Below are 21,369 nucleotides of genomic sequence, written 5' to 3' on the forward strand. Positions count from 1 at the left end.
CTGCCTGGGAGGTGAGTGAGAGGTGGCATGAGTGGCAGGGGAGGCCCTCTCCAGCCTCGACTCCCCGGAAATTCTGGTCATCTACTCCAGCTCCTCCTCCCATCTTTCTTCCCCTTCCTGTCCATGGCCTTTTCCAGAAAGCTCACCCACATGCCCACCTGCTGCTGCTTCCCACCTCCGCCCTGCCCACCAGTGCCATGGCCTGGCTGCTCTTGCCTTACCACCTGTCTCCCTCCTCTCTCTCTACTGTTCTCTCTGCTTTCTCTCCCACTGCCAGCCGATTGGGTCAGGCAAGGCCGTCCCATCCTGAGAGCCCCAGGCCCCCCTTTGACATCTAACCAGATCCTTTCTCTTCCTCGGAGACCTCCCTTTGCCAGTCTGTCCAGAGAGCTGTTCTGTGACTTGACAGTGGTCCCTCAGCCCCTAAGCCTCCCCCTCATCTGTGACTTTCTGTTGTCTGGTGAGCTCACACCTCCAGGCATGACCTTGGTGAAAATTTGTGCCCCTCTGCGGTCCTACTCCTGCCCTGTTCTATAAATATAAATACTCATAAATACACACACACACACACACACACACACACGTGGCAGTGCCCCTGGAGTTGCAGTGTAAGGAGACCAGCCTGGAAGAGGCCTCTTCACCCCACTGAACGCTCAGCACAGCACAGAGGCTGCCCACTGCTGGCAGGCCCTGCTGCCCTGTGCAGTGCCCACCCGCAGCAAAGAAAACCCTGGGCCCTGTGACAAAGCTGCTACACATGGGCCAAGCAGTATGGCTCTATCTCTTTATTTCAAGATAATAACAGGAGCCACATCACCATGGTGCCACAACCCTATCTCCGCCTCTTTCCTGGGCCATAGACTGTCAATAAATAAGTTTCCCAGCCCCAAATAATTATTATGACCTCCTCCTCATTTGCGAGCTCCAGCCTCAGCTATGATACAGGGGAGGCCCTACCCCCAGCATATACAAAATATACACAAGTACAATATGTACGTGGGGGTGGGGGTGGGGAGGCCCACTGGAGGCAGCCTCTTCCCCTCATCAGGCCTAGAGTTAGCCCCAACTGTCCTAGGGCCTGACAGAATGCTGCCTACTGCCCTGCCCCAAAGTGCCTCCAAAGAAAAGGGAGTCCCCTGAATGCCTGCCTAGCCTGCCTCGGCCCTGCCTGGCTGGTGTGCCTCTCTTAGTAAGGGGACAGGCGCCCCTGCATCGCCTGCTCCAGCCTACCCTTTGAGGGCTGTTGACCGTGCCTCCCAGCTGGCCTGCCTGGGGGCACAGGCACGGAGTAAAGAGCTGGACCACGCCTGGCCTACCATGAGCGCCACCTGTGGTAAGCACCCGGCCTCCCATTAGCCTCAGCTTGCCCAGGCCACCCTGCAATTTGGGACCAGGAGCCCAGAGAGGACCCTCATCCTATTGTGCCCTCCTCGCCCATATACCCTTACCCATGATGCCCTGGCCCAGAAGTGACCCTTACCCATGATGCCCCTGGCCTGGAAGTGACCCTTGCCCATGATGATGCCCCTGCCCCGGAAGTGACCCCTGCCCAGCGATGCCCTTGCCTGGGTGCCCCCGCCCAGCAATGACCCTCAATCAGATGCCCTCCTCGCCTGATGCCCTCATGTCCATGCCTGCTGATGCCCCCATGTGATGTTCCTGGCCAGATTATGCCGGCCAGGCTGACACTTAGCCCCAAGAGGGGCGATGAAAACTGCCTGGCTGACTTGCCCAAGTGGTTGAGCATCCCCTGTTCTTGGCTGTTCTGGGGGCCACACAAATGCTGCCTGTGTTGGTCATGGCCTCTAAAGATGGAGCTGGAAATGAGGGGGCCCCAGGAGCCCCCGGGGTCCTCCAGAGAGGCAGCCTAAAGAGGCCTTTCTCTCCCCATCAGGGGTTCTGGCTAAGGAGGGAAGGGAACTGGGAAGGAACGGCAGGGGATAGGGTGGCTAGCAGGGGTGGAGTGGCAAGGATGGGGTTGGGGCTCTCCGGGCTGACGGCATCTGGTGTTTAGACGATAATTTCGTCATGCTCGTCAGCCTGGTAGAAGAAGGGGATGCAGTGGTTGGTGCCCAAGCCTGGGCGCTCCCAGGGGTTCTGCATCTCCTGTGGCTGCTTCCTGAGCTGCTGCACAATAGGGTTCTGCTTGTGCAGCGCCTTCTTCTCAGAGTGCAGCTGTTTGTAGGCGGCAACGTGCTGCTGCAGGTGGAACAGGCACTGGTCGCGCTGTTGGTGCAGACCCTGAGCCTTCTGGCTCTTCAGCTCCATCTGCGGAAGACCAAGGCGGGTGGGGGGAGCATGAGGGCAGGTGGTGGCTTGCTAACTGATTCCACTGGTTGCAGGGGAGTGGCGCAGAGCCCTGCGTCTCCTGCACCCAGCCTCACACCTCATCCCCTTCTTTCCCATCACTTTAATTTGAGGCCACACACGAGAGGGAAGGCATCATCTTTAGGGGAACACTTGTGCCTAATACTTTACATGCACAATCTCAGCTCATCCTCAACACCTGTGTAAGGAAAAAATGCTAAGTTCCTTTGTCAGGAATCTGAGGCTTAGCAAAGGGTAGCTAAGGTGGGTGAAACGCCTCTCGTGGGACAATGATGTCCAGGCCTGGGAGGATCCCGGGGCTACCAGCCCTAAGAGAGGCAGGACAGTCGATATGGAGGTCACCTGTCACTCCAGACTGGAGCGGCCTCCCTCCTGGGCCTAGCACTGCCCTCCCCAGAGACTTGTCCCCATGGCCCAGTCCTTCACAGTCAGGCTGAGCATTACCGTTTCCTTCAGCTCCCCCAGCTTCTCCTGCAGCTGGCCGAGTTCCCTGGCCAGCTCGTTCTTGATGTGCTGCTCTGCCTGCAGCGAGAGGGTGAGCCGCATGTTGTCATTGCTCTGCACAGAGAGAAGCAATCCGTTGCCACCCAAAGCGGCTGCATCCGGATCCCAGCACCAGGTGTCCGCCTCCCATAGTGCCTGGAGGGCTGGAAGCTCAGCCCCTCTCCTCCGACAGACATTTGAGCAGGGTCCTGGCTCACAGGGCACCTGCCTAGGTCATCACCGTCCCCTTTGGTGGGGGGGGAGTGAAGGCCCAGAGGGAAGTGTTTTGTGCCAGAGGCCTTGCCCAGGGAGGCCGAACGCACCAGTCTCACGAAGCCATCCTGCAGCTCAGCCAGCTGCTCCTTGAGCTCCCAGTTCTGCAGGAGCACGCGGCTGATAGTCACGCGGTCGCTCTGCTTGCGCTCCTCGGCCTGGCTGCCCCACAGCTCCACCTCCCGCTCCAGCTGCAGCAGCCGCTGTTCCTGCTGCTGGTTCAGGCGACTCAGGCCTGCGTTGTCCTGCACCTGGGCCTGCAGCTGTCCCGCCAGGCTCTCCAGCTCCTTCTGCAGCTGCTCAGCCTGCGCCTGCAGCTGCTGTTCTGCCTCCGACGGCCCCATGGGGGAAGCTGGGGACTCTGGGGTGGGAGGCTCAGCTGAGAAAGGAAGCAGCCATCAGGGGCCCTGGCCTCTGGGTTTTCAAAAAGCTCCTGTCTTGGTCCTTAGCTCCTCAGGCCAACTTCTTGCCCCCACCCCGGTGCTGGCTTTTTGGCTAACAACTTTCCATATTCAGATGGTCATTACCCTTCCAAGCCAGGACACAGAGTGCTTGACCGTGCATGGTGGACAGTGGGTACACCACCCCTATTTACAGATGAGGTCACCTATGCTCAAAGAGATAACAAGACTTGCCATCCACCGGCACAGACCTGCTTCCCTCTGCCACAACACCCCTCGCCGGGGCACCTGACACCCATCCGGCTCCCAGGCCACCTCTGCCCCTGCTTACCCATCTGGCTCTTGAGCTCGACCACGGTGGTCTCCAGCTCCTGCTTCTCCTCCCTCAGCGTGCAGAGCTGCCCAGAGCACAGGGAAAAGAGCCATGAGCAGGGGCCACTGCCTCCCTCTGCACCGACGCTGCCCCCAAAACCCAAACACGCAGCCACCTCTGGCTGCAGGCCTCAGCAGGTGCACTTGCTGTACTGTGCAACTTAGGAAGCAGCAGGGGACGGCCTCCTGGGATCCCGACACCCACACAGGAGGTCTGGATTGAGTTTCAATCTCCTGGCTTCAGCCCTGGCTGTTGAAGGCATTTGGAAAATGAACTAGTGGATGGAAGATCTCCCTCCATCTCTGTCTGCCTGCCTCTGCCTTTCCAACGGAAACCGAGATGCTTAAATACACATTTTTGAAAAGCTGTATCACTGAGATTCTGATTGTGTAGGTCCAGGCAGGGACTCTCTCTGCAGAATTCTAGCAATTTCTGGAGGATTCTAGGGCAGGACCAGAATAAGGATTCAGAATTTCCATCTCTTGGCTGGGGGCCTCCCTGACAGTCCCTGGGGATGGTGGCCCCCGCGGGCTAGGGCTGGGGCTCCGTGGGCTGCAGCCTCTTACTTGTTGCAGCAGCAGCTCAGACATTTCCAGCTTCTTCTGCAGCTCCTCCGTGCCCAGCTGCAGGGTCTTCTTTTCGGTCATGAGGACTCGAAGCCTCTCTTGGAGCTCAGAGTTCTGCTGCTTCAGGTCCTCATTGTTTTTGCTGTAGTGAGAGGAATGAGCAAACAGAGTGGACCACTTTGGTGACCAACCCACCTTTTGCTGCACCTGCCAAGAACCTTGGTGTTGGAGGGGTCCCCAACAATCAGGTCACTCCCGTGGCAGGCCAGAGAGAGGACCTGAGCTGCCTGAGGCCATCGCATGAGCTGGTGGCACAGCTGGGACCAGAGCTTGGCTCTGCACACGTCCCAGCCTGTACAGCCACTTCCTCCTCATGCTCCCCGGCACCCCTCCCCTCGTCACCTGTACTAAGGTCCCCCAAACTCCTCCCGCCACCTTCCCCTTCTTACTTGTTCTTGTATAACAGCAGTTTCAGAGCATCTCGCTCTTTGGTCAACTCCTTGGTGTGCTGCAAACACAGAAAAGCTACGTCAGATCTCAGGGACCCTGGAGGGGGAGGGGGTGGGGTGCAGACACAGCAGCCGTGCCATGAGCAGACACAGAAATCACATTACTTTTTCCGCTTGCTCCATAGTTTCTTGGTTCTGTTGTTTCTGTGGGGAGAGTCAAAGAAGGGAAGGTGACTAAGGATGTCCCCTCTACTCCACTCCCAGAGCAAGAGGGGGTGGGCAGGGGGCCAGGGCGGGATGGGCATGTTCTCAGACCCTATGGGCACAGGACCTGTCCCGAGGCTCCCAAGGAAAGAGCATGTGGGTCTTTGCTGGTTTTTGCTCACAGCTGTGGAACCGCGTCTGAATCGGGATTCTTCTTAGGGGACAGTAAGGTGAGCCTCCAGAAACGGAATGTGAGAAAAGACGGGCCTTCCACTAGGTTTGGATTTACAGGGGTGTGCGCATCGTTCGACGGCTCAGCACATGTTACATAGGGGTTGGGGCTGCTCTTAACAGCGGGGATACAGGAATGAAAAGCACAGGTAAGATCCCTTCTCGCCCTAAGGTTGACGTCCCAGGGAGCCTGGAAATCTTGGATTCTTAGAGCTAAAAGAGACCTTTGACAACTGCCATTTCAACCTCCTTGGGAAACTCAAGCCCAGGGTGGAGAGGCGCTTGTCCAAACTCAAAGCTCAAGTCAGGGCCTGAGTCAGGGCAGGGACATGAGGCTCGTGGCCAGCGCTGAACGAGAGGCCACAATCCCAGGGCCAGTGTGGCCAGGGTGCAAGCAGGGGTGTCTGGAGAAGAGAGGAGGCGGAGAGGGCAGTGACAGGACGAGAGCCATGCTGCATGCTCCATGCTCTGGGGTCCCTCCAGCTGAGACCTGGCCCACCCAGCACCCCACTCTCCCTCGGCACCAGGGGGCCCCCAGCCCCTTTCTTCAGAGCCCATGGGGAAGCGGAAGCCCAGGGTGGGCAGCATGGAATCAGGGGACCCCACTGGGCTCTTACCAATTCCTCTATGGTGTTACTGAGCTGTTTGTTTGTTAGATAGCTGGAGTCCAGGGCTACTGCCAGCTCTTGGTACCGGCTCTGAGGCGCATGCAGAGAGGAGGAGTTGCAGGAGGGTTGGGGGAGAGGTAGAGAGAGCAGTCATTAGGGCTGGTGGGGGGGCATGGGCTATCTCAGCTGGCAGTGGGGCACTCAGCCCCCGCTGTGGGAGAAGGGGGGGGCTGGCCCTGCAGAGCCACTCACCTCCAGATCCTTCATGTAGGAAGATGTGAGGCCCTCTCCACCGATGTAGGACGTTGACTAGAACAGACAAGAGCTCCCATGGAGACGCTACGTCCTCTACCGCCAAGTCCCTACCCTTGGACTACTTCTCTACCCCACCTCCACCTGGCAACTCCTCTGCCCAGCTTGGCCTCTTCCTCTCATCACCCTCTATGCCTACCCTCAGACTACCTCTCCACCCCACCTCCACCTGGCAACTCCTCTGCCCAGCTTGGCCTCTTCCTCTCATCACCTTCTATGCCTACCCTCAGACTACCTCCCCCCCCACACCTGGCAACTCCTCTGCCCAGCTGGGCCTCTTCCTCTCATCACCCTCTATGCCAGCTTCTCCTGGGTCTCATCACCATCCCCCTCCCTTCCCTAGTGATGCTCTCCCTATGCTTCCTGCGCTGAGATACATTGTCACCGTTCTCATGGCCATGTCCTTCATCTGTATGGCTTCCAAGAAGAAGCCATCACCCAGCCTGCCCAACACGGCCCAGCAGGTCAGTCTATTCCAGGATCTCCCCATCTCTCAGGAATCCCAGCCTCCATTTCTGTCCTTTCCTCTCTCTCCTCCCTTCCTGAGTCCCAGTGTCTGGGGTACCTCGGAGACAAGACCATTGAGCTGCTGAGCAGGTTGACGCAGGCTCTCCGTGGAGGACAATGTCCTAGGGACAGACACACAGAGGTTAGGGGTGCAGGGGCTTGATGCAAAAGAGGTCCTTGGGCCGTGGCCTGCCCTCACTCCCATGGCTTAGGGACTGCTGCCCGCACAGGAAGACACTCACTTGGTCTCATCTATGAGGACAGGGCCATAGTCAGCATCATGGATCTGAGGGAGAAGAAAGAAACAGTGATCACCTGATTTCCAGTAAGAACCACCCAGGGGTGGCAGGGGCCCAGCTCCTTCCAGCAACCTGCCACTGCCACAAGCTCAAGAGAAAGCCCCGCCTTGGCCTCCCCCACCCCAGTGCCGGGAAGGGTGCCTGGCATTGGGAACCAAGCTGCGGGAAGAAAGGAGAAGAGAAGGCACAGCAGGCGCAGTCCTCTGGGAAGGGAGATGGTGCAAGCATACGGGGGTAGCAGGCACAAGGACAGAGGCACAAACCTGAGTTGGTGCCATGCTAGTTAGACTAGCGCCAGGGGACGCTACACCTCCAGGTAACACGGTGGCATCAGCAGAGGGTGGTGCAGGAGCAGCGCGGTCTTTGGGCGCCTGTCAGGGAACAGAGCAGGGGGTTAGGGGGCCATGCAGGAGAGGAGGTGCCTCGCTGCCATGGACACAAGGGCGCAGGGCAGGTAGGAAGATGTTGTAGCAGTCAGAGTGACAGTCACACATGCTGGGAACCACAGGGGTTGTGGGAATGGCTTGCCCAGGCTTGGGGACACGTGGCATCTTTTCAGGTGGCCAAAGCTCAAAGGAAGGGGGGGCTACGACCTCCATGGACACGAGGCCCTGGTTCTCCCTGGACCTCTGCAAGGGCTCTGACCTCCGGCAGCCACAGCAGGCAGAAGGAACGGGCACCAACATCAGGGAACACGGCAGTGTTCTTCTAGAAAGCCAGTCTCTGCCGCACAGTGACCCTAACTCTAGGCCCCTGCTGGGCCGAGGCTGCTGGTGGTGACGGGGCTCCCTCCAGGTAGCTCTCTGCCGCTGCCCTCTCCTGCTCTCCGCCCTTTCTCCCTGCCCTCCTCTCTGCCTCAACCATCAGCTGCATTTCTCTGATTCAGGCCTTTCCAAGGAGAAATGTTGCCCAAGAAGCCCCTCCCTGCTTTCTGGAGATAAAATCAACCACAGCCGCCTCATGGGCATACCTCTCAGCCCAATCCCGCAGCTCCAGAAACACCTACTCTACCAAAAGAAGCCAGGAAATCACAGGTAAGACATCTGCTCTTTGACTTGGCACATGGAGGTCATGGCGCCTCATTGCCAGAAAAACTACTAGGGAACAATGTGGGGATCTAGCACTTGGAGCCATGGAGAAGCCTCTCCTCCTTCTCCCGCAGCGGGACCCCCTCCCTCGGCCAGCCCCATCCAGCTTCTTCCCAGGCTCAGGCCTAACTCTCGGTCCAAGCATCTGGCTCTAGAGACCACCTCATGTCAGCAGGCCAGATGGCCTCACACAGCCAAGATGGCTGAACAAGTGACAGTAGCCAGAGGAGCTGAGTGGAGGCAGGCAGTTGCTGGCTGCTCTCTGGACCCTTCAGCCCTGGCCTCTGAAAACCCCAATCGGCTGCCTCCTTAGAGTCCAGGCTGCAAAGCCTACAGATGAGGATGAGGCGTGCTGAGTCTGCAGTTTTACCGTGACCATGGCCTGGAACCCACCGCCCACAGCGATTGTTGTCCTCAGAACCCACTGTTGCCTTGACAACGTCTGTGACTGCATCTATCAGGTAAGAGCAGCGGGCCAGGCATGAGACTTTAGAGAGGCTGCACTCCCAGCCATGGACCCAGGTCCCTCTTAGCATCTTAGTTCCCACTGAGCTCTATTTTAGACACAGAAACAACAGGGGAGTGAGGAGAGCACTTCTCTGAGCAGTTTCCTTGACTTGTTAGGTTTATTTTATTTATTGGAAAGGCAGAGTGACAGAGAGAAAGGGAACTCAGAGAGAATCTTCCATCCACTGGTTCACTCCTCAAACGGGCACCATGGGCCAGACTGGGCCAGGCCAAGCCAAAGCCCAAGAGTCAGAAACACCAATCAGATCTCCCACATGGGTGCAGGGGCCCAAGCACTTGGGCTACCTTGTGCTGATTTCTCAGGCACATTAGCGGGGAAGTGGATCAGAAATGGAGCAGCTGGGACTCAAGCACTCATATGGATGCCAGTATCATAGGAAGTAGCTCAACCCACTGTGCCACAACACCAGCTCCTCTGAGCAATTTTAAATATAGGTACCGTGGCCAGTGCTGTAGTTTAGCAGGTAAAGCCACCGCCTGCAGTGCCAGCATCCCATATGGGCACCAGTTCAAGTCTCGGCTGCTCCTCTTCTGATCCAGCTCTCTGCTATAGACTGTGAAGGGAGCAGATGGCGGCCCAGGTCCTTGGGCCCCTGAACCCATGTGGGAGACCTGGATGAAGCTCCAGGCTCCTGGCTTCCGATCAGCCTAGCTCCGGCCGGCGCAGCCCTTTGGAGAGTGGACAGCAGATGGAACACTTCTCTCTCTCTCTCTCTCTCTCTCTCTCTCTCTCTCTCTCTCTCCTCTGTAACTCTGCTTTTCAAATACATAAATAAGTAAATAAAAATTGAATCTATGTATCGTGATTATTTTGTGAACAACCAATTCACAATTCTAAGTCTTAAGGTGGGAGCTTAGCCTAGGTGTCGGGATACCAGATGAGAAGGCTACACCTCACTTCAGAGTGCCCGAGCCTGATGCCTAGCTCCAGCTCTAACTCCAGCTTCCTGCTCATGCCAACCTAGGGAGACACGGTGATGGCTCAAGTACACTGAGCTCCTAGAAGTCATATACACAGCTGTCAGGACTTCTCCGTGCCTGGGCCCTGCCCAGACTATGCCACTTGGTGTCTCCTCTGAGGCCATAGAGTGAGTCACGGCCCCTGGCCAGACCTAACTGGGTGGGAGCAGCCATGATGGTTGACCAGCCACCTGTCCCTTTCCCCAGGCCCATCTCTGGATCAGCCCTGCTACACTGGCTTGGCTGAAGGCCCTGGGGCAGTTAGACAGGAAGTGCCAACATCATCTGCAGGTTATGGCCTACCTAGCCCCATGTGCCTGTGCCCTGCCCCTCCCCCAACCCAGGCTCCCTGCAGCCCTGAAAGGTGTTCTATGACCTCACAATGCTGCCTATGACCTCTTTGCTCCCTCTGCCTCCCCCACTCACCACGTGGATGAATATTACCCACTTTTAATCTTCACACTGGCCTCAAATGCCACCTCCTCAAGCTGCAAGTCCATTCGGAACCCACCTCCCTCACCTAGCCACGCAGCTGGCCTATTGCCGCCTTTCCCCTGCCCCTCTCAGAGGACTCTGTCACCCCCACGGTGTCTCCTGTCTTGTTCTTCTACTTCCACCACTGTGCAGCCAATGCCTTTGCCGTCCACGGGCCCAGTGAATACGGTTGAGCGTCCCATCTGATTTGTCAAAGAGATGAGGGGCAGGCAGAGTGTCCTAGCACTGGTCTGTCTGGGTAGCCTCACATCCTTGCTGGTTAGTTCCTCTGAAAAGCTGACCTCCATCCTTGCGATTATAAAGCCAATTCATTTTCTCTTAATTCTACCTTCTCACTCTCAAACCAAAATGGAATTCATCAAGTTGAAAAATCACTCACTTCCATCTGGTCTACTTGCCCAGAGGGCAAAATGTAACAGAGTTTGTATTTTTTCAAATATCTCCTGGTCTGACCGCACCGGGCATTCAAAGCCCAAAACCCCACAGACCTGCTCTGAAAGTTATTCCCAAATTACCGAATCTTTGAGGTGTGCCTTACCCTCTCCAAGATGATAAAAGACACGAGGGAAGGGAAAAAATGCAATTAACCAAGCAGGGGAGGAAGCAGACATAAGCAGGCCGAGGGTTAATGGCAGCAACATAAAACAAGCCAGGGGCAGAGGCTCCCCCAAACGAGACAAGCCTCAGGGACATGCACACCTGCGAGGCAGCAAGCCAGAGAGGGGGTCTCGGCACTGCCTCCCCTTCCACTTGTCCTATGGGGCAGCGCTACCCCATCGGAACGGTTAAGGTCAGACACCAGCACCTTCAGTATGGCCTGCATCTAGAGGCGGTGAAAAGGGGAAAACAAGGGCAGGGGAAGACACAGAGACGTGGCTTAGAGAGAGGCGAGGATGTCGGGGAAGGAAGAGGTGGAGTCAGGAAACGGAGGCTGAGGAAGAGCAGAGATCCACACCGTGGCCCCCCAGGCCATCCTCTCAGACTGGCCATTGCTGCCTCACCAGACAGAGGGAAAAGTCCCCAGGCCCCAGAGTCACATGAAGCGCAGTCACTGACCAGCACGGCTCTCAGACCCTCCCCCAGACACGACCCCCACTCTCCATGTTAAAACCAGACTTCTGCAGAAGGGTTCTCTTGAACAAGGGAGGCTACAGCTCAACAATTAGAAGACACTGTTCCAATCCAATAATATCTGACAGCCTGAAACTGAAGCTCAGGGGAGGCTGTGACTTTTCTGAGGTCACCCAGAGCCAAGGCCGAATCCCAGTGCCTGGGGCTTCCTAAGGGGACAGCCTGATGGCCAGGCTGCTCTCGCTGACCTGGCTTTTCCTGAGGCCAGGGATGAGGAAGTCGCAAATACCAGCGACTATGAATGTTACAAGACCCTGTATTCTGGATTAATATGAGAACAGCAAAAACTCTCAAACTTTGTGAGTAAAACATCAGCCCTATCTGTTTCACAGATGTGGAGAGAGAGGCCCAGAAAGCTTGAACAGTTTGCCTTACATCATATCCCTAGCAGAGGGAAAGGGAGCATTCAAACCCAGAATCCTTGACCAGTAGCTAACACTCCCTTCCACCATCTTCCACTGTCCTCTGGATCCCCAACCCCCCACCCCCCATTGCCCCTTAGCCCCCGAGCCCCCAGCAGCCTGTCCAGCCAAGACTCACATCCTCAGTTGAGTGACAACCCCGAGAAGTGGTTGTCTCAGGGCTACTGCCGTTTTTAAGGTTTTTCTTCTTTTTTCCTCCTGCAGGACCACCAGGCCTGTTCTTCCGCTGATACTCTCTTAACTGTGGAAAGGAAAAGCAGTTGATTCTCTGGAATGCCCTAAGCCCCTGCGGTCACATCCTACTTCACAGTGTTCACAAGAGCTCTCATGTCCACCACTGACTTCATGCCACTGACAACCCTTCAAGGGGCTGGAATGATCAGTTAACGTCTGAAGAACTGACAACATGGCTTCAATAAAAGGGAATGATGGAATTTAAAATCAGCTTCCAACTCTCACTTCTGGGGTTCTGCCAAGAATCAGCAGCTGCTGGGAGCAAAACCAGAGGTAGAGGTAGAAGGTTAAACATTATGGGGTCAGGAATTGTACTTTGTGTGGTTTGGAAACAAGACATTGGGTCCTTTCTTCCATATCAGAACCTCACAGAACTTCGAGGGGCACCCCGAGGAACCCTGGACACCGAGGAGAAAGAGTAGAACCCAGGCATTATTCCAGCCAAGGGCCCATTATGATGTCTTGACAGGTTCCGTCCCAAGCCACAGGATGGCCTCACCAAGCTGCTCCCTCGCTCCTCTGTGGCAGTGCCCTCACCCAGCTTCAAAAACTCCCCTGGGGAGGGTTCAGGCTATAAAGTTTAGTCTCCCAAGGTCTGTTTCACAGACGGTCACACAGCTGTCACTCCAGAGAGCCTGAGTGTGGGGCACTCTGCTCCCAGGGTCAGGGAAATTGAATGGGAGCCTGAGAACTCGCACACCCCCCAAAGTCTCTGGAGAGTAGAAACCTGGGGGAAAACCAAACCAGTTTTCCCGCGGTCACCCAGAAACACTGCCCACACTTCCAGCTCCCCGGGAACGGGACACATCTCACTGTCAGTGTCCGAGCTGAGGAAGGGGGTCCCCAAGTCCCCAGTCCCCTTGCAGGCGGAAGCCGAAAGGGGGTGAGGACTTAGGGGACTGGGGCGGGAGATCAAAGCCCGAGCTGGAGGTAATGCCAGTCCCCAGGGGGATTTGACCTCACTACATCCCACTCTGCCCTACCCACGCTCTGCGCAGGGGGAGGTGGGGCACAGGGTAGGGACCCGAGTCCTTGGAGACTGAGCCCACAGACCCCAAGGAGGTCCGGCTTCGGGAGGCCAGAGGTGAGGTCTGAGGCTGGGCCGAGGAGCCCCAGGAGCCAATGGCCCAAAGTCACCCAGGGGCGACAAGCCAGGGCGGGGGCTGGGTGCTGAGGGGGTGGTGCTGGCTGAGAGGACTTGGGTGGGGGAAGCCAAGGGGCGCTCGGGCTCGACCCGAGTGTCTGAGGAGCCGCACAGACCCCGCCACGGACCGACAATCAGACGGGCAGTGGGCTGGGCCGGGGGGCGCGACCCGATGTTTTACCTTTTTCTTGGCCGCAGCCAGTTTGCTCTGTCGAGTTTCCTCCGACACCGCGGGGCGGGGAGGGGTCGGGGGGAGGGGGGGCCACATCACCACGATCCCGGCAACCAATGCGAATTGCTCCCAGCAGCTACCGCGCAGATGTGTGACTGAGCCAGGAGACGCCCGTTCAGGGCAGAACTAGGCGGGGCTGGGTGGGCGTGGTCGCCACACTTCAAGCCCATTGGTCAGTGAGAAAGATGAAACAAAGAAGGGCGTGGTCCGAGGCGTCAAAATGGGAGCTGCGCGTGCAGCTGTCACCGCCCACTCTGGGGGCGGGGCGATTTCCCTTGGGTGCGCGCGCAGCTTTCTCTAGTTAGTCTGCGGACCCCAGAGGCCGCTCTCCGGCCCGCGCCCTGGACCCCCTTTCTCCACAGGCGCCCCCGAACCGGGGCCTTCGGAACCCAGGGCTCAGGAGGTGGGCGGAGCGCAGAGCAGGGGACACTGCATCAGTTCACGAGCCCTTTCTGACTCCTCCCAGATGTGCCCCAGACGTTCTCGTTTCAGAAATCCCCTCGGGGGTCCCTTTCACGTCCTCCATACACTGCCCCTCTCACACCCAGCCCTTCCTCGAGGGGCCCCACACTGATCCCGAAAGCGCGTCTGTCCCCGCCCAGCTGGATCCAGTCGGGCGCGCCCAGTTCCCGGCGGCTCCTCCTCCCGCGCCCCCACGGGCTCCCTTTCCCCTCAGAGCAGCTCCGGGGCCTCAGCCTCTCCCACGCTTCCCTCCAGGGCTGAGCAGACCCGGCCGCAGCTGCCGCGGGGCCTTCCGGTCACGGTGAGTAGCCCGCGCCCCCCCGACCCTGTGCGTGTGCCTGCGCCCCCCGACCCGTGAGGAAGTCTGTGCCCCCGACCCATCCGTGTGCCTGCGCCCCCCGACCCGTGTGGATGGTTGCAGACCCCATCCCGTGAGGTTGTCTGTGCCCCCCGACCCGTGTGTGTGCCTGCACCGCCCAACCCCATGAGTGTGCCTGCGCCCCCCTATCCGTGAGGATGTTTGCGCTCCCGAACCGTGAGCATGGCTACGGACCCAGACCCCGTGAGGATGCCAGCACCTCCCGACCCCGTCATGGTGGCTGCACCCCCCCGATCCGTGAGGAAGTCTGTGCCCCCAGGTCTCTTGCGTGTGCCTGCGTTCCCAGATCCGCGCGGATGTCTGCGCCCCCAACCAGTGAGGGTGCCTGCGCCCCCTGACTCCGTGCATGTGCCGGAGCCCCCAGACCCTGTGAGGATTTCTGTGCCTCCCGGACCGTGAGGGGGCCTGCGCCCCCCGACCTGTGAGGAAGTCTGCGCCCCCCAACCCCATGAGTGTGCCTGAGCCCCCCGACCAGTGAGGATGTCCAGGCCACCGAGCCGTGAGCATGGTTGCGGACCCCGACCCCGTGCGGGGGGCTGCAGTAGACATCAACCCGTGAGGGTGCCAGCGCCTCCCAACCCCGTGAGGGTGCCAGCGCCTCCCAACCCCATGAGGGTGGCTGCACCCCCGACCTCTTGAGGTTGCCTGGGCCCCTCGACCCGTGAGAGTGCCAGCGCCCACCGACCAGAGAAGATGCCAGCACCCCGACCCTGTGAGTGTGCCTGGGCCCCCAACACTGTGAGAATGTCCGTGCCCCCCGACCTGTGAGGGTGCCCGTGCCCCCTGACCCGTGAAGTTGCCAGCGGCCTCCAATCCGTGAGTGTGCCAGCACCCCCGATTCTGTGTGGGTGCCAACGCCCTCCATCCCGTGAGGATTTCTGAGCCCACCCAATGTGGGGAGGATGTCTATGTGCCCCCCCACACAGTGGCAGTCACAGCTACCCCCAGCCCTCCCCCACTCCAACCACAGCCCACAGGTGGGCCTTCCTCAGTCTTCCTGGGCAGACAAAACTCCGGGAGGCTCCCGAGCTGTCTTTCAGAATCCCTCTCAGTGGTCCCTGAGGAGCGTCAGCCAAGGTAGGTACCTGCCACTCTGCCTGCCTCAGGACCACATCTGCCCCACTGCACCAGACCCACACTGGAGGGCACCCCTGGGATCTCAGGGCCAGGCCCCTCCCTCTCCCTACTGCAGCTCCAGATTCCCTCTTTCCTGTTTCTGTCCTTGGGCCAGCTGGCTCTCTCCTCTCCCTTCCCAGGCAGCCTCGGGACTCAGTGCAGCTGCCCAGGGCCTCCGTGGCTGAGCCTGGGGGTTCTCTGGACAGGATCCGAACCACTGGCAGATGTGGGTGCCTGTTGCTGTTGATTTCTCAACAATGTTGCAGTGGATTCATTTCTGAGAGGAACAGCGTGGTGGGGGCAAGAGGCGCGGAGTCACTACACAGACCCCGGGAGTCCAGTGAAAGCAGGCTTGAGGTGAGCAGCCGGCAGACTTGTTTATTTCAGTTGAAACTACCTCTTATATAGCCAAGACAAGCCAATATGGTCAAGGGGCAGTCTATGCCCCATCCAATCACAGCCTGCCAGGCAGTTTCCAAAGCCATCCAATCACAGCCTGCCAGCAGCTTCCAAAGCCATCCAGTCACAGCCTGTTGCCAGGCAGTTTCCAAAGCCATTCAATCACAGCCTGTTGCCAGGTGGGTTTCAAAGCCATTCCTGAGTAACTGATGCTCCCTTGCCAGTGGCCACCTTGGCATGGCCCTCTCATTCCACCACACCAAGCCATAACAAAGAGCTGGATCAAAAGTGGAGCAGCTGGGACTCAAACCGGTGCCCATATGGAATGCTGGCACTGCAGACAGTGGCTTTACCTGCTACACTACTGTGCCAGCCCCAGAACAAGCATGTATAACACAGCAAGTTAGAATATTGGATTTTGAATATGAATTCACATTAGGATATGCTTTATATTGTAGGAGTTTATGGATAGAGGTTATGGGCAAACACAAGACTTGTGTAGGTAAGTTTTACATAGATACTTAGGCATGAAGATAAATTTTTCATTACCTACACAATCATATTATTGAAAAATAAAAATAGAGATAAAGGATGGAAAAAGAAAGCAGAGGAGTCATATGTGATTTTTTTTCAGGGCCCATATAAATAGTGACACTTTGGCAAGGGATTTTTCATGAGATTGTTTTAAGGAAGAAATTTTTCTGAAAAGGAAACTCAAATGTAGCACACACTTATTTTCTATGATATTTCTGCTTAAGCAAAGTGCTTATGCATGTATTACTTTCTTGTAAATTCAAAATTACCGGACAGTTCATCGGGAAAAACAACAGGAGAAAGTCAAAAAATTGATTTAGAGTTCACTTTTCTTTTACAATGTAGACTGACAAAATATTTTTAAAATAAATGTAACCCTTGATATTGTAGAAATATTGCCATATTGCAAATGTGTGAAATATGGGAAATACTTATAAATAGTAAAAACACAAAAAGACACACACACACACATAAACTGTACACATACTAGGGTCTATTCTTATCTTTAGGGGGAAAGGACTCAAAGATAAATGTCTCCCCAGTTTTTTAACTCAGAACTACTCTCAGTGGTTCACACATTTTACTGATGAGTAAACTTGCTTCAAGTTTTCCATGAATAGAAATTGAGAAATTTGTCAATTGTACTCTATGGAGCATGTAAGTGACCATACCATAAACTCTCAAATGCAATGGTGTGTTGGAGTTCTTTCCTGGATATTGTTCCTGACCTTGTGGGCAGTGAGAGCCACAGGAGAGTCAAAGGTACTTCAACTGACAGATCTGTTACTTGGAGGCTCCACAAGGAATCAATGACATCTTTGTGCAACTTGAGGGCTTGGCTGCTCCTCTTCTGATTCAGCTCTCTGCTATGGCCTGGGATAGCAGTAGAAGATGGCCCAAGTCCTTGGGCCCCTGCACCATGTGGGAGACCTGGAAGAAGCTCCTGGCTCCTGGCTTCGGATTGGTACAGCTCCAGCTGTTGTGGCCAATTGGGGAGTGAACCATCAGATGGAAGATCTGTCTCTTTCTCTCTCTCTCTCTCTCTCTCTCTCTCTCTCTCTCTCTGCCTCTCCTCTCTCTGTAATTGAGACTTTCAAATAAATAAATAAATCTTTTTAAAAAACTGTCAAATAACCCAGCTTACAGGTCTTAAGAGTACCTGAAGATGTAGAAAGAGAGAATGGAATAGAAGGCCTATTTTTGTGAAATAATCACAGAAAACTCCCCCAATTTGGAGAAAGAAAAGGATGCCAAGTACAGGAAGCACATAGAACACATAAGAAACATGACCTGAAAGGATCTTCACCATGACACATTGTAGTCAAACTTTCCACAGTAAGGCATAAAGAAACATGTTCGTATGTGTTTTCTGCTGTAATCAATTTCTAAAGTGTATACACTGACAAGAAGAACTACACAGAGTACGGTCATCGAACAAGGTATATCTCCTGAGAGGGGCTCCAGGCGGCTCAGCCAGTGCTACTGTTTGTGTTTCCCACACCGCAGGAGCCCTCAGGAGGATGCTAGGACTCCGGTATGCAGTGGGCTGGCCGTCAGGACCACGGGGTGGTGTGCAGTCCCCGCCTGCAGCTTCTTTGAACCCTGGGGCATCAGCTTTCCAATCTCTGTGTGGTGAGGAAGAACTTGAACTTACTGTATGACCCGATTTCCTTGAGTGAGGCAGCAGATCTCAAGCAGGCCTCTCGGCGTAGGGGTCTGGGTCAGTTTTCTTGTTGCTAATCGTGCAGCAGCACAGGCTCGGTGTGTGAGAAGGAAGCAGTATTATTGACCTCATGGTTTTGGTGCAGGGTCTAGGGGCAGCATCCGGTGATGATCTTCTTGCTGGTAGAGTCCTGGGGTGGCACAGAGACCAGCGGACAGACAGAAGGGGTGCAGAGGGGGCCAATCCAAAGTGGTCTATGTTGCGGTCCCCTAGGGATAAGGCGTTAATCCATGAACACATGAATGGATTTATCCTGATCACTTCCTGCAGGGCCTCACCTGTTCTCACTGCTGAATTTCTCATCACTGGATTAACTGCGCCCATGAGTTTCAGAGGGGATAAACCATGTTTAATAGAGAGCATGCAGGCTTGCAGGAGGTCCCTAAATTTCCAGGTCTCCTCCCACCACCTAGTTTTGAGATTTAGTGCTTCTGCCCCTCATGTGGAAGAAGGCACCCTTTCTTAGGGCTTTCAAGGAAAGAAGGAAAGGACTTCAAGCTTTTCTTCCTACTAGGATCACCTATTATTTTCATTGCTTGCAACCTCATCTGATTTTCTGAATCACGAACATGATTATTGCCTGAGTATTACCAAGAAAATCTTACAAGTTGTCATGTGACATGCTAGAAAGGACCCGTGTGTGTTGAATGTCCTTATGTACTTCTGTTGCCATGTCAGGGATTTTGTGCCTCAAAAAATGTTCCCAAGGTCGTATGTTTATATTTGTTTTTGACAGGCAGAGTTAGACCTCGAGAGACAGAGAGAAAGGTCTTCCATCCATTGGTTCACCCCCCAAATGGCTGCTATGGCTGGCATGCTGCGCTGATCCAAAGCCAGGAGCCAGGTGCTTCCTCCTGGTCTCCCATGCGGGTGCAGGGCCCAAGCACTTGGGCCATCCTCCTGCCTTCCTGGGCAGCAGCAGAGAGCTGGACTGGAAGAGGAGCAACTGGGAATAGAACTTGGGGCCCCAACCGGGACTAGAACCCAGGGTACTGGCACTGCAGGCAGAGGATCAGCCAAGTAAGTCATGGCGCCAGCCTATGTACTTTTTTTAAGCAGTTCATAGTGAACAACATTTTCATTATTTTCAGTTCAGGAGAGCCAAAGTGTTATCTTGTAGTTTTTTTTTTTTTTTTTTAAGAATAAGCTAAGAAAAATCCTGTAGTACTTATAATATACAAATGAACTATACTATTAGATATAAATTAAATGTTATATTTTTATGAAGATAAATGCCTAGTAATAAAAGCAAATTTTAAGTTTATTGATTTATAGAATTTCTCTTTTGGAAGGGAACCTTCAATATCAGCCATTTTCATTCAAATTATAATATTTTTTCACTTTTAAGCAATCTCTGGTGTTATTAAGATTTCTTCACTAAACTTACACATTAATAGAATTATCTTAAAATACATTATTAATTACTTAAATACATTAATATAACACATCGGAAAACAAGTCTTACTACCTGCTATTGATTATAGTTATCAGAAGTATTAAGATGTTGTCACAAATTTGAAACAAATAATTGTTTTTTCTCTGAAGTGATTTTTCAGGAATAATGAATAATGGAAATCTATAAGAGATGTTTGGATAACATCTGCCTCATGGACAATTCATAGAAATATAGTTATTTATCTCTAGTTGTAGGCTTAATTTTGAAGTTATCATTTTTATGGCAATTGTGATAATACAAATGACCACAAACCAAATAATAAAATAATTGAAATTCCTATACTTTGAGAAAATGGATAGCTTCTGTTAATGTACCAAACATAATTTTTCTATACTAATTTATTAGAAACATTTCAAAAATATTTCTTTCAATTTGGGGAGAGGTAAAATAATGAAAAAAATCAAAATTTCTGAAAATTAAAGTATTTGCATTTAATTTGTTCATTTTCTGCCTCATCACCAATGTAGTTCTTTAATTGGATAGAAAAAAAGTAGATTCAGAATCTACATTTGTTGACCACTAATAACAGAGTAGGGCAGTGAAGCATCATTAGCCCAATGAAACTTACAGGATTTCAGTGGTGGGGAAATCAGGACTCTTTCTGAATTTTGTTAGGGAAATGTGTTCTCATTTTATGTGGAGCTGTCTACTTTTGGTATTTTTATTTTAATATATATTTTAAAGTTTCAGCAGAACTCAGCACTAGGAGTGTCTACCTTATTTTTTGGGGAAAAATCTGACTAATTTTTAAGAATGGGGCATCAATATTGTTTCATTTTCTCAGTTTTGAATATAGTGTGTCATTCTGTGAAAACCACCTTGCCAGTGTGCTTTTTGTTTAGTTTGCTTTTTAAGTGCAAACTTGAAAGTTTTACTTATAAAAAGTGACCTTTATGTTTTTCCATATGATTGACAGAGCTTTTACCCAGTTATCTTCATTGTATGACAATAAATCTATTCAATAAAGATTAACAAATGCATTAAAAGTGCAAATAATCACTATGGTATGCTTGCTGGTTTTATTTATGATGATGTATTGATCATCTCTGTCAGGTACTGTGATAGATATGTCTATTGGAAAATATAATTTCATTTCCCAAAAAGGCAAGCAAGTTAAAACCCTTCTGCAATTATGAAGTCATCCTCTGATAACTTACTGATTCATTTCTTGGTGTCAAAATCAAGAACCAATTATCTGTTTGACTTGGAGATATTAGGTCCCTGTGGTACTATGAAGAAAATTATTTAGTGCCTTTCAGCTAGTGAAATGATGATTGGTGGGTCTGTTTGTTGAACAAAAAGGGGGAGGGGAAGAGCACACATTAGCTATAAGGCTGTAGCTATCTCATTGGAGGTAGTCATTTCAGTCTTTGGAATTAATTCTAGAATTTAATGATAACTTTAAGTTTGTGTAAAAAGTGGTTAGTAAAAAATTTATTTACCTCATTATATAAACATAAGACTATGTTTTAAAACCTTCTTTCCCAGCCAAGATACTAATTTTAATACAAAATGGGAAAATATTCAATACAGTGTCTCCTTTTGGAGGCTTCCTACAAGTGAAAGCAGATTTGTGGGGGATGATTGAGTTTTGAGCAACTTCCTTGCTTCCAAGACAAAACCCACATTGCCTTCGTCTGTCCCTAAAGTGCCAGACCCAAGCTACTTTTAAGAAGCTACTGTACTCCACCTGCCTTGGATGAAGCAAGCAGCCCCTTTGCTACCAGAATTCCCCAGAAACAGCATGGGCATTTTCCATGGTAGAGACAGCCCTTGTGAATTCTGCAACTGCAGGAGCTCTGGAGCTCTACTTGCTTGCTCTGTACAATATAGAGAAATTCTCACGGCCTCATATGGCCGTGAGAACCAGTAGCATCTCATACAGAATTCCAGAGTACCAGAACTAAAGAGGCCTCTTCTGAAACTCTTGGCACATGGTGCTGGAAGGCAGGACAGTGCATCATTTTTGCATGCCTTGTAGGCACAAAGGAAAGTTCTCTCCACTATCTGAAGCTCTAGGATTGCTGCTGCT

The 21,369-nt window shown here is 53.3% G+C and overlaps 1 protein-coding gene and 1 long non-coding RNA gene across 9 annotated transcripts in view; one reads left to right on the top strand and one right to left on the bottom strand.

The window, feature by feature from the left end:
• Positions 1-769: 769 nt before the first annotated feature.
• Positions 770-13,364, bottom strand: LOC127489700 (golgin subfamily A member 2-like). 5 transcript variants are annotated; one of them, XM_070054823.1, is made up of 14 exons: positions 13,218-13,364; positions 11,777-11,899; positions 7,298-7,405; positions 6,978-7,021; positions 6,794-6,857; positions 6,169-6,225; positions 5,926-6,006; positions 5,039-5,077; positions 4,874-4,932; positions 4,425-4,566; positions 3,817-3,883; positions 3,135-3,463; positions 2,773-2,850; positions 770-2,268 (listed from the first exon to the last, which is right to left on the bottom strand). In XM_070054823.1, exons 1-14 carry the CDS (start codon positions 13,302-13,304, stop codon positions 2,011-2,013), a joined length of 1,536 nt encoding a protein of 511 aa, XP_069910924.1. In that variant the 5' UTR covers positions 13,305-13,364; the 3' UTR covers positions 770-2,010. The 5 variants fall into 5 exon arrangements, with proteins under 5 accessions (XP_069910924.1, XP_069910923.1, XP_069910925.1 ...); XM_070054822.1 differs by having other exon boundaries at positions 2,773-2,886; XM_070054824.1 differs by lacking the exon at positions 13,218-13,364 and adding an exon at positions 12,208-13,198 and having other exon boundaries at positions 2,773-2,886.
• Positions 13,365-13,366: 2 nt separating this feature from the next.
• The window catches only part of LOC127485349 (uncharacterized), a 35,525-nt gene continuing 27,522 nt past the window's right edge, over positions 13,367-21,369 (top strand). For 2 of the 4 annotated variants that reach the window (XR_011381180.1, XR_011381177.1), the window contains exons 1-4: positions 13,369-13,671; positions 13,986-14,031; positions 15,366-15,582; positions 17,665-17,790. This is a non-coding gene — a long non-coding RNA (uncharacterized lncRNA). Of the gene's footprint in view, positions 13,672-13,985; positions 15,187-15,365; positions 15,583-17,664; positions 17,791-21,369 lie in introns of all 4 variants that reach the window. The other 2 variants (XR_011381178.1, XR_011381179.1) reach the window with 2 other exon arrangements.

This window comes from Oryctolagus cuniculus, chromosome 12 (genome assembly GCF_964237555.1).
Source record: "Oryctolagus cuniculus chromosome 12, mOryCun1.1, whole genome shotgun sequence".
NCBI lineage: Eukaryota > Metazoa > Chordata > Mammalia > Lagomorpha > Leporidae > Oryctolagus > Oryctolagus cuniculus.